This window comes from Macaca nemestrina, chromosome 12 (genome assembly GCF_043159975.1).
Source record: "Macaca nemestrina isolate mMacNem1 chromosome 12, mMacNem.hap1, whole genome shotgun sequence".
In the NCBI taxonomy this organism is placed as follows: Eukaryota; Metazoa; Chordata; class Mammalia; order Primates; family Cercopithecidae; genus Macaca; species Macaca nemestrina.
In genome coordinates this window covers 32,497,087-32,509,766 of record NC_092136.1, presented here as the reverse complement: position 1 = coordinate 32,509,766, position 12,680 = coordinate 32,497,087, and the positions used below count along the sequence as shown (strand labels likewise).

At 36.2% G+C, this 12,680-nt stretch overlaps 1 protein-coding gene across 1 annotated transcript in view; it reads left to right on the top strand.

Annotated features, from left to right (window-relative positions):
- The window catches only part of LOC105471518 (glutamine and serine rich 1), an 82,108-nt gene extending 74,486 nt beyond the window's left edge, over positions 1-7,622 (top strand). Inside the window, exons 11-13 of the mRNA XM_071074896.1 lie at positions 4,034-4,186; positions 5,863-5,958; positions 6,958-7,622. Of these exons, the coding sequence (XP_070930997.1) occupies positions 4,034-4,186; positions 5,863-5,958; positions 6,958-7,098 (390 nt within the window). The 3' untranslated portion in view covers positions 7,099-7,622. The remainder of the gene's footprint in view (positions 1-4,033; positions 4,187-5,862; positions 5,959-6,957) is intronic.
- Positions 7,623-12,680: the final 5,058 nt, after the last annotated feature.

The window sequence follows — 12,680 nt, the reverse complement described above, 5'->3', positions numbered from 1 at the left end:
TTATAGTTATCTATTTTGTATCTTCTATAAAATAATTTCCAGATGTCTCCGAAAGTATTTCCTTTAAACTACTGTATTCTAATTTTTTCTTTTAACATTTCAAAATTTTTACGTTTTGTCTGTAATTAAAATTAGCTTTTCCTTAGCACAGCTGTCAAAATTCCCCTTACGTGCCTCATTTATTCAATATCAGAGGAAACATTGATTTTTATAAGGGTAGGAAATGTATATAATTCTATCTGTTAATATATCTTGGCAATATAAGTTGGTTTTGGTGTTATCAGAAATATAGAAAAGAGCTAATCTAAACTCAGATAATTTATCATAGAAGCTACTTAGTAATTTAAAAATTTCTAGCTTTTTTTTTTTTTTTTTTTTGAGACGGAGTCTCGCTCTGGTACCCAGGCTGCATTGCAGTGGCACAACCTTGGCTTGCTGCAACCTCTGCCTCCTGAGTTGAAGCGGTTCTTGTGCCTCAGCCTCCTGAGTAGCTGGGATTACAAGTGCCCACCACTACACCCGACCAATTTTGATATTTTTAGTAGAGACAGGATTTCACCATGCTGGCCAGTCTGGTCTTGAACTCCTGACCTCAGATGATCCCCCCACCTTGGCCTCCCAAAGTGTTGGGATTACAGGCGTAAGCCACTGCACCTGGCCGAGCTTTTTATTTCAATTGGAGAAGAGGCACGCAAATTTATTAACGTGCACATGGGAGAGAATCACAGAGTGATTACTCCCTAGCCTTTCTTATTCAAAGTATAATATCACATTGAGAATCATTTGGTTATATCTACTTTGGGGAACATTTTTTAATTGATGGTAACAATATTATACATTTGAATAACTTGTCCACATCCCTATTTATGTGAACTCCATGTAAAAGTGAATATTGACTTCATTTCAATTAGGTGAAAACTGAGGCTATTAGATTGTGTTTAAAACTAAATGACACTAAACTATCATAGTAGTCATGTATTCTTCACTGCCGTGTACTCGCAGCAGGAAAAAAAGTTAGAAGCTAGTAAGAAATCCAGTACTAAGAATTTGGTCTCCTGACTCATAGTCCAGTTTGTGTTTTTTTGTTTTTGTTTTTGAGATGGAGTCTTGTTCTTTTGCCGAGGCTGGAGTCCAGTGGCGTGATCTCAGCTCACTACCATCTCCACCTCCTGAGTTCTAGAGATTCTCCTGCCTCAGCCTCTCCTACTCAGACTGGATGTAGCTGGGACCACAAGCATGCCCCACGACATCCGGCTAATTTTTGTGTTTTCAGTAGAGATGGGATTTCACGATGTTAGTCAGGCTGGTCTCGAACTCCTGACTTCAAGTGATCCACCTGCTTCGGCCTCCCAAAGTGCTGGGATTATAGGCATGAGCCATGGCACTCGGCTCTAGCCCAGTGTTTCCTACTTAACTGCTGCCTTCAAATAAATGAAATATTCTTTTGTGAAATACTATATTTTGTGGAACAAGGGAACATTTTTAGATAGGTGTTTTCTAAAGATTTACTAAATTTTAAAAATTACCAGGTTTGGCTAATCACTGTAGAAACGTCAAACCAGTTCTTTAACAAGATTTCTAATTCTGTTATTAGTTATTAATTTTGATAATTGTCATATAAAGCAATTTGCATTTCTTTTTCTTTCTTTTTTTTTTTTTTTGAGACAGAGTCTCACTCTCTCCCAGGCTGAAGTGCAGTGGCGCTATCTCCGCCCACTGTAACCTCCTCCTCTCCTGCCTCAGTCTCCAGAGTGGCTGGGATTATAGGCGCCCACCACCACACCTGGCTAATTTTTGTATTCTTTTTTTTTTTTTTTTTTTTTTGAGGCGGAGTCTCGCTCTGTCGCCCAGGCTGGAGTGCAGTGGCACGATCTCCGCTCACTGCAAGCTCCGCCTCCTGGGTTCCCACCATTCTCCTGCCTCAGCCTCCCGAGTAGCTGGGACTACAGGCGCCCGCCACCACGCCTGGCTAATTTTTTGTATTTTTAGTAGAGACAGGGTTTCACCGTGGTCTCGATCTCCTGACCTTGTGATCCGCCCGCCTCGGCCTCCCAAAGTGCTGGGATTACAGGCGTGAGCCACTGCGCCCAGCAATTTTTGTATTCTTAGTAGAGATGGGGTTTCACCGTGTTGGCCAGGCTGGTCTTGAACTCCGGGCTTCAAGTGATCTGCCCGCCTCTGCCTCCTAAAGTGCTGGGATTACAGGTGTAATCCATGCCCAGCCTTAGCAATTTGCATTTCAAAGCCAAATTACATAATATTAAGAGTTATAATGATTTGAAGTAAAATATTACAAATAGTAGATGAAGAAAGGTTTTTCTGTTCTTTAGAAATAATTAGTGTGCTTTCCTATGTTGATCTTCGTGATGTTAGGAGTCCTGAAGCCTTTTCAAGGTAATGATGTTCTGCCTTTTTCTGAAATCTGCGTACTTCGGATCATCTTAGGCATCTTGTGGTCATTGGAAAGATTTAAATTTTTTTCTTTCATCTCCACTGACTTAGTGTGTGTTGATTCCAAATTTAGAATGTTTAGACTTTAAATTCTATTTGTTGCAAATAGTAATTCTGGATCCAAAAATTGTCAAGGTGCATGTTTTAAATGGAAAACACCAGAGTACATGATAAGAGCACAAATAATCTGAGAAAGGAACAAAGCTAGAACGTGATGGTAGCTCACTCTGGTAGAAAATGCCAAAAGTGTTATTGTTTCTATCAAATGAAATTGAGTTCCTTAATACACTTATACTAAGAAAAATTTAGGTTGCCTGTTTTTAAAAAGGTACCATTTTCAGGGCCCCAATACCAGGTGCTTGGAAACAATAGATGAGTTTGGAGAAGAGTGGCCTTAAAGGTTGTAACTGTTCATAAAACGTGCTTATCGAATGAGGACTGCATTCTAAATCATAAATATTATAGGAGAACGTCAACATTTTTAGTGTCAAAATAATAAATGATGGTAGGAGCTTGATTTAATTTTTATAAAGTCATAATTGAACTAGTTAAATGTCACTACAAGTATCATTCAGTTATTGTTTGTAGCTTTTCAGTCAGGCAGGATGATTTGCCAAGTAGGTGAGGGCATAAATAGGCCAGTGGCTTATTTATTTATTTATTTAGAGACAGAGTCTCTCTCTGTCACCCTGACTGGAGTGCAGTGACGTGATATTGGCTCATTGCAACCTCTGCCTCCCAAGTTCAAGTGATTCTCTTACCTCAGCCTCCTGAGTAGTTGGGATTACAGGTGTGCACCACCACACCCAGCTAATTTTTGTATTTTTAGTAGAGACAAGGTTTTGCCATGTTGGTCAGGCTGGTCTCGAACTCTTGGCCTCAAGTTATTTGCCCACCTTGGCCTCCCAGAGTGCTGGGATTACAGACATGGGCCACCTTGCCTGGCCACCAGTGCCTTTTAAAGGATGGAGTGGAATTGGTTTTACCACATGACCACTGCCAAAAAACCCATCATACTCTGTTTTAGGATCTTATCTTACAGGTACTTGTCTCGCATTCAAAATAAGCAAGAGAAGAGTGAAGTCAGGGAAGCACTACAGTGCTGCTTCTCCTCTGTCCTCATCTTCACCAGAGGCAGATGACTTCTTTGTAGCAAGGTCCAGCCACATTTCACGGGGCGAGCAGTGGTTTAAGTGGTAGGGCTTTACTAAAACATATGTGTCTCTTTCTCCTGCCTTGAAGCCAGAGACATTACTAGAAATTAGACATTACTAGGATTCCCAGTGTGGTGTGCTGTTGCTTAAATAAGCAGGTCATAGAGTTGGCTCAGATTCAAGGGATGGGGAAATAGATTACATATCCAATAGGAAGAGCTGCAAAGAACTTGTGACCATGTTTAAACCCCAGCCTGTGTATGTATATGTATGCATATGTGTATATATTTACCACATCCCATCAGTACCCACACATCTCTCTGCAGATAGGTGTTTGTGTGCACACACACTTCTAAATTTTAGATAGCTAGAAGTAGTTTAGGTTAGTTTTCTTCTGGTGTCAGTTATTTTACTTCATTGTTTTCCAGAATGCTTTGGAAAGTTTTCCTGAACTAACAATAATTACTCGAGACTCTAAAGCAAAGAGTGGAGGAACTGCTATTTCTAAAATCAAAATGAATGGCAAAGCTTATAATAAGAAAACTCTAAGGACCTCTAAAACAACCGCTAAATCTGCACAAGTAAGTGTAATTGATTATTAATGCAACTGTACCTTTTCCAATTGTTACTATAATTCCTACTTAAAACATTGAAACAAGCAAATATTTTACTATGTTGTCATTAAGTGTGAAGGTTTTTCAGGTAGGTATAAGCAGCACTGGCCTAAGGAAGAGGGATGCATGGTTGTTTATTTTTTTTCTATAGCACAGTATCAGGCATATAATATGTGCTCACAAATTTCTTAAATTGACTAATATGGAATAAATTATCTCACGTTCGTGTTGATATATTCGTAGGTAGTTTTTTATTTTCTTAATTGCATATATTATGTACAAAATGTTATGTTTTGAAATGTGTATACATTGTGAGATGGCCAATTCGAACTCATTAACATATGCATTACCTGTATTATAGGTATATTTTTAATTGGGTATGCATGCACATAGATAAGTGAGTGTGCACAACACATTCCATAAAAAGATGAAATGTTTATTTCATATCTGCAAAGTCATTAAAATTGGAATTTGCTCATCTTTAAACATAGTATAAATTGTTATAACCTTTTCAGAAAACAGTTTGGCAACATATCAGCTTCACAGCAAAAATGTATTCAGGGCTAAGCACAATGGCTCAAGCCTATAATCCCAGCACTTTGGGAGGCTGAGGCAGGAGGATCACTTGAGTCCAGGTGTTCAAGACCAGCCTTGGCAACAAAGCAAGACACCATGTACCCTGCGGGGAGAAAAAAAAATTAGCCAGGCATGGTGCCGTGAACCTGTAGTCCTAGCTACTTGAGAAGCTGAGTGGGAAGATCGCTTGAGCTCAGGGAATTGAGACTGCAGTGAGCTGTGATCACATCCCTGCACTCCAGCCTGGGTGACAGAATGAGACACTGTCTCAAAAAAAAAAAAAAAAAAAAGTATTCTGTAGAAACAGATTCAGAAATGCATAAAAATACATACCTTTGCTCATTGTAGAATTGTTTGTAAGAGCAATCCAATTATGTACCACCAGTGTGAAGTTAGATAAATGAAGAGCCACCTAATGTCATACTACGTGCTTTTTATAAAGAGATAGATTTGTTCATTCTTTCAAAAAAATTTTTTTGAGTGCCTATAGCATGCCAAGTACAGTTCTAAGTACTAAAGATACAACAGTGAAAACTGGTTAAAAGTCCTCACCCTCATATAGGGACAGCTATATGTACTAAATGAAAAGATAACCAATTTTTAGTTAGGTCAAAAAACAAGTTGGAAGAAAGAAAAGTTGCTGGACAATATGTATAGTGTGATTCCCTTCTCAATACAGAATTAGTGTTATTAACATACATGTTATACCTAGGGGAAAAACATTAAAAAATATATAACATGCCATCAGCTTTGTTTAGCTCTGAAGAAGGAGATTATAGGGAGCTTTTATTTTATAAATCATCTCATATGTTTATTATTTAAATTTTCCTATAATGCTTAAGTTTTTTCAATAATGCATATTTATATTCAGGATAAAGAATAAGATTTTAAAATATAATTTAAATTCTTATTTTGAATAAGTCTCTCCATATTAACACAACTGAATACCTACCCATATATGTCATTTTCGACATTGCCATTGAGACTTTTGATCCAGTATTTTCCTCAAAGTGTTCTTAGCTCAGATACTCCATGAAATATATCTATAAACTTTTTTCTTTTTATAGGAGTTTGCTGTCGATCCAGAGAAAATACAGTTGTATTCTTTGTATCATTCACTCCATCATTATAAATATCATGTTTATCTGATATGTAAGGATGAGGTAATTTCTTCTCATTTATTTAAAAAAGAAATGTTTTTCAGAACATTAAGGAGACTCTAGCTATGGTATTTTGGAATGTTTTAAAGAGAATTGTGAAACACCTGTGTGTATATATTTTGCCTATGTGTTCTATAAATAATGATTCGATTTATTGTTCTGAGTCTCTCTGCTATGTTTTGTGCTCAGATTTACCCTAGCCTCACCACCTCTTGTAGCAGCTATAATTGGTAATGTTTTAAAGCTGTCGATGCTTGCTTTACATCGCCATAATAAATGATGTTTTATTGCGTTTTGTTCTCTCACAGTGTATGATGATCTGCTTTAATTCACTTCAGTCACTGCTTTGACATCTCGCTGCTTTACTTATTATTTAGAAAGGCCTTATCCCACTTAATTGCAGAGAAATGGGGTTTTGTGCCTTGGCATGAAAAACTAAAAGTTAAAATTTAATTGTAGCTTTTCAGTTGTTCAGAAATTATACATGACAAAATATTACCTCATGGATGGGATATAAGCATTAATTTCCACAGACAGGTTAAATGGTTGTAGACAATACTACCTATTTAACCAGCACTATCACTTCTGTTAATTAAAAAGGGTTAAGTTGGTCCAAGGCTATATCTAATGTGTTTGACAGTAGTCTGGTATGGAAAGATGCTCATAAATCTAACCTTTATATAGCAAAAGACAAAGCAAAGATGGTGATGCAAAATAGGTTGACTACTTTTACAATGCTTTAAAATGCAGAATCGACTCCAAAATTTGTCATTTGGCTTTTAACGTAATTGGAAGAAATGGAGGAAGTTTGAAGTATGTTTTCTAGCCTTCCTTTCTGCCCCCTTGGAGCCAAAGATGAGAGAATTAGATCTCACCCAAATTTATCTGAAATAATAATTCTCCATGGATAGAATGAAGAAAAAAATTAAATACCAGTACTTGTAGTTGAACTTAAGTATGACGTGATAAGTATAAGCTAATTTGGCAATTTTCTTTTTTTAGATTTCTTCCGTGCAGAAAAAAAATGAAGATTTAGGACAGGAGGAAATTGTTCAACTTTGTATGAAAAATGTAAAATGGGTGGAGGACCTCTTTGAAAAATTTGGAGAACTTCTAAATCATGTACAGCAGAAATGTTCCTAACTTTTCCACAAAAATCCCATCTTTCTGTAGCACTAATGAAATGGCAGATATGGGGCGGTCAAAGATAATCAGATGTCAAGTAGTGGTCTGCAGGCCGGCCGCTTCCATCACGGACCTGTCATCACCACCTCTGCTGAAGGACAGTGGTGCGCCTTTAGGAAGGAAGTTAGTCTTCTGGAAATGGACCTAAATCCCACCACATTTTTACCCTAATGAATGATTTTTCTATTTTGTAAACCATTGGGTAACTTGAGTTATATTTTCAGAAACATTTTTTGACAAATGATGAAGCATGCACTAAGTATAATTTTTCTTTATTGCTAGAGAAATAACACTTAAAGTAACGATTTTTTTTTCTGACTCTGGCTAAACACCAGAATGACAGAGAAGTGGCAGAAACCATACGTTTGTACTCACATCTGGCCACAAAACCAGAAATATTGTACATTATGTAAAGAGGTCTGGTGTGGTGTGACATCCTGTATGAGAATATCATCAATTTAAAATATAAAATTTGGAAACTGTTCTGCTTTACAGACTCCTTTTACTCTTAACATGTTCAGGAAACTGGATGTGGAATTGGTGCAATTCTCTGACTGCTTTTTGTGTCAAATTATATTGTGACAAAAAAACAATGACATACTATTTTCCCTATCACAAAGAAAAGTATTTTCATTTATACTGTGTTTTTTCCTTTGGAAAATTTTCAATTGTACATTTTATTTCACTAATAGTTGTATTTTTCACAAGGAAAATGTTGTGGTTATAATTATGTTTGATATATCTCTACAACACCTTTTGTTATTTTCAGTAAATCTTATTTAGTTATATGTTGAATTTTTATCGTGAATTCTATCTTGAGGTAACCATTTTTGTTCATACAAATTTGCTTCAGTGTTATCCAGAATATGCATTCAGTACTAGAATTAGTTTAGCTTTATAAATAGGGCTGTGTTAGACACTGCAGTAATTTTCTAATTCATAAAATAAACTTCTTACTAAACTAGCACTTGATTAACTTGTCGAGGTAAAAATCTAACTACATTTACATTTTGAAGAATAAAACTGATAATTAGACTATTTGCAGTGTTAAACACAGCTTCCTTAACTCTTAGAACTGGAAGTTGTAGAGCTCTCCTTTTGGTGCCTTTCCAGCCTTTATACACACTATTGTAGCTTTCTTAGGTTTGATAGGTAGCGTTTCAAGTAGTTTAGCTGAGACAGTGAATGTATTAGGTTCAACATGACCTTGTGTTTTATTTGTGTTTGCCAACAGGATGCCTTATTTGTTTGAGAAAAAGATTTACTAGTGTCATTCTAAACTATCTCCTTTTTTAGGATTCTAAAGAAGTTAATCATCATCCTTTTGTTTATTTTACCACCGTTTAGTGCCTTAAATCCTATCAAGAAAGCAGTGTTACTGCTCAATGCCCAAATAAGACATGTGGATATTGCTATTGTCTTGCTTTTGAGTTAACAGGCCAACTTTTTATACTTAAAACCTCAGTAAACTGGCAAAGAATTGAAGGTAACGTGATTTGATTTGAGAAGAAAACATTGTAGCATTGGGTGAAAAATGAGTATTTGAATTAAGCTTATATATTTATTTCTGATGGTTATCTTATTAAAAGCAATAATCCTTAATACTGTACTTGCCATTAGACTAGGTACTCAGTAATGGAAGTTTCTCTCAAGGGTTAAATGTTCCATTTTTGAAAGTTTTAAAAAACCTGTTTGGGTGGTTTATTTTGAAAACAAAAGTAACCTATTAGATTCATTTTGCCTAACTCATATGAGAGTCACAGAGTATCAACGGTGAGAGCATCATAAAATGAATTTTCCAAGTGGAGAAGAGTAGGAAGCAGCCATATTTCTTTCTGATATTATTGACTCTGGACAGAATTGATGTCTTTCATTTCCAAAATGCAGAGTAGGGAACTACATCTCCTAAAGTAGCATTATAAATATACATCTTTATATTACTCTTCCAGCTTATGTTCCTAAATCATTGATAATTTAAACATTTTTAAAAGCCACCTTAATTTAGGTGGCTCTTGGAGTCGATGTTTGAATTCACTAGCCACATTTTCTTCATGATATGCCTCGTGGCAAACAAAGATGTTTCCTTAAGATGAATTTTATGTTTCCCATAGAAAATAATTCATTTCCTTTGGCACTGCAGTTGCCCTCAAACTGCTTGCAGTTGTATTCATTTTAGCACAACAAAGGTTTTCATAATACGGGAGGCCAAGTCTATGATACTGCCTCAAAGAGACCCTATTGTTTAGATGCATCATCTTCTCTCATTTGATCCATAGAGCATAGGCAAAGACATCAACCTCAGGCCTTAGAGAAAAGTGGAAATGTTATTATGACAACCATCCATGAGTTATCGCTTTTTATGAAGTTAAATACAGTCATGTGTTGCCTAACAGCAGGGATACATTCTGAGAAATGCATTGTTAGGCAATTCCGTTGTGTGAACATCATAGTGTACTTACACAAACCTAGGTGGCACAGCCCACAACATACCCAGGCTATATGGTAAACCTGTACAGCATGTTGCTGTACTGAATATTGTAGGCAGTTGTAACACAATGGTATTTGTGTATCTAGACATAGAAAAGATACAGTAAGAATATGGTATTACAATCTTACGGGACCACTGTCAGATATGCGGTCACTCTTTGAAAAGTTGTTACGCGGCACATGACTATAAATACCTAGCTGGTTAGCATTTACATTCCTTGCCAGGGAGTTTGAAATTTATAATATAGAAATAACTTTAGGTTTTAGGTAGAGTTAAAGAGGTAAAGCACATGTTGCCACAACCCAGGAAAGTATTTTTAAGAAAGACTGGATTTTCCTACCTTTAGAGATCTAAAAAAAATTTAATATAAAAAATCAGTTTGTGTTGGTGTTTATTACTAGTTCAGATGAGTGCCTGCTGAAGGGCCCCCTTGTCATTTTCATTATAACCCAGTTTCCACTTACTTGACCTCTCAGTCATAAATGTGTAATGATTTATGAATTAGCACAGTAAGTTGACACTAGAAACTGCCCATTTCTGTATTACACTATCAAATAGGAAGCATTGGAAAGATGGGGGAAAAAGTCTTATTTTAAAATGGCTTAGAAAGTTTTCAGATTACTTTGAAAATTCTAAATTTCTTTGTTTCTAAAACTTGAAAATATGTAGATGGACTCATGCATTAAGATTGTTTTCAAAGCTTTCTTCACATTTTTAAAGTGTAATTTTCCTTTTAATATACATATTTATTTTCTTTAAAGCAGCTATATCCCAACCCATGACTTTGGAGATATACCTGTAAAACCAATATAACAGCAGGGTTATTGAAGCAGCTCTCTCAAATGTTGCTTCAGATGTGCAAGTTGCAAATTTTATTGTATTTGTAGAATACAATTTTTGTTTTAAACTGTATTTCAATCTATTTCTCCAAGATGCTTTTCATATAGAGTAAAATATCCCAGGATAACTGCTTCTGTGTCAGTTGCATTTGACGCATAACTGCACAAATGAACAGTGTGTACTCTTGGTTGTGCGTTAACTTACATGTATAATTTTTGGCATCTGTGTTCACAAATGCATGTGTTAGCAAATCACCTTTATTTATAAGTGACAATATTTGAAGTTAATGATATAAAGAAACCTGCATTTGTAGTCCAGCATTTTCATTTTGGTCCATAACACAATGTATGGAAATGTGAAAGACAATTTTGTACATTTGTTTGTTACTAACTCAGATCATTAAAATGAAAACAATTTTTTTAAACAAGAAAATCAAAATGTTTGAGGGTTTTTTTGTTGTTTGTTTTTTTAAGAATTGAAAACAGGTATCATATAGCCAAAATCATCATCATGTTACAGATTCCTCATACAAACTAAACAGTTATTAGTTACAAATGGTATAGGGCCCACCCATTATTTTCTCAGATTATTTTAAGTTAGTATTTGATGAACTTTGCATCTTTAGCTAACAATAGCAGACCATATTTAAGAGTTTCTGTTTTAAGATATAACTTTTAGTCCTTTTCCACCTATAAAGAGTTAAAAATCTGCCGGGCACAGTGGCTCACACCTGTAATTCCAGCACTTAGGGAGGCCAAGGAGATCGAGACTGTTCTGGCCAACATGGTGAAACCCCATCTTTACTAAAAATACAAAAATTAGCTGGGCGTGGTGGCGCGTGCCTGTAATCCCAGCTACGCAGGAGGCTGAGGCAGGAGAATCATTTGAACCAGGGAGTCAGAGGTTGCAGTAAGCCAAGATCGCGCCACTACACTCCTGCCTGGTGACAGAGCAAGATTCCATCAAAAAAAAAAAAAAAAGGTATCAATCCATTGATGTATAAATCTGTTAACTTATATCTTTCTAGTTTTATCTGAAAATAGTCCATAACTAGAAGTAATTGATAATATCAAGCTATTTCTGTCATCTCTGTTGAGTAAGTTAAAAAAACAAAAACGTGTCCTGACTGGACTAGTGAGTTGATTTTCTGAATTAGATTCTGCCTTAATCTTCATATAATATTTTTAGCATATTAAGTATTTCAAGTGAAGATACTGTCAATGTGCTTGCTATCTTGTAGTTTGGATTGTAAATGCAGTGAATCTTCATGCCTTTATACAGTTAGAAAATGAATATTTAATGTAACAAGTGATCTGTATCAAATATTTATCATCTCAGTAAAGTCTGTGAAAAAAATTTTTTTTTACTTCTGTAACATCTGTTTTATTCTCCATTGGTTGTTGAAATTGCTGTTCATTTTAGTACTTTCCACAAAATACTTTAGAAAATAGTCATTATTCGAGTGCTCTATATAAACCTGAATGACAGCACATATACTACACTGCTCTGTTAATTTTTTGTTACTGTTTTTTTGTTTTGTTTTGTTTTGTTTTTGTGACAGAGCCTTGCTCTGTTGCCCAGTCTGGAGTGCAGTGGCACCATCTCAGCTCACTGCAGCCTCAGCCTCTCAAGTAGCTGGGATTATAGGTATGAGCCACCACGCCTGGCTAATTTTTGTATTTTTGGTAGAGACAGGGTTTCATCATGCTGCCCAGGCTGGTCTCAAACTTCTGGCTTCAAGTGATCCCCTTGCCTCAACCTCCCAAAGTGCTGGGATTACAGGCGTGAATCATTGCGCCCGGCCTGCTGTCTGGTTTTGTTTTACCGTACTTTGTCTCAGACACACTCTATAAACTCAACCTGAACCTTCTCTAGGAAGAAGTGAAAAAGGTTACTTCTACTCTTTGGTTTTCCAAATAGAAATATTTTTTTACTCGAAAAATAGTAAAGCTACTCATGGCTTGTTTTTTAAAAACTCAAAACAATATGGAAAAGTGTAAAGAAAGAGATATAAACTACTCTCCACTGAGCCTTTTTTTAAGGTGGTGTGGGGTCTCCCTCTCTTACCCAGGCTGGAGTTCAGTGGTGCGATCACTGCTCACTGCAGCTTCCACCTCCTGGGCTCAAGGGATCCTCCCACCTCAGACTCAAGTAGCTGGGACTACAGGCATGCACCACCACGCCGTGCTAATTTTTGTAGTTTTTGTAGAGA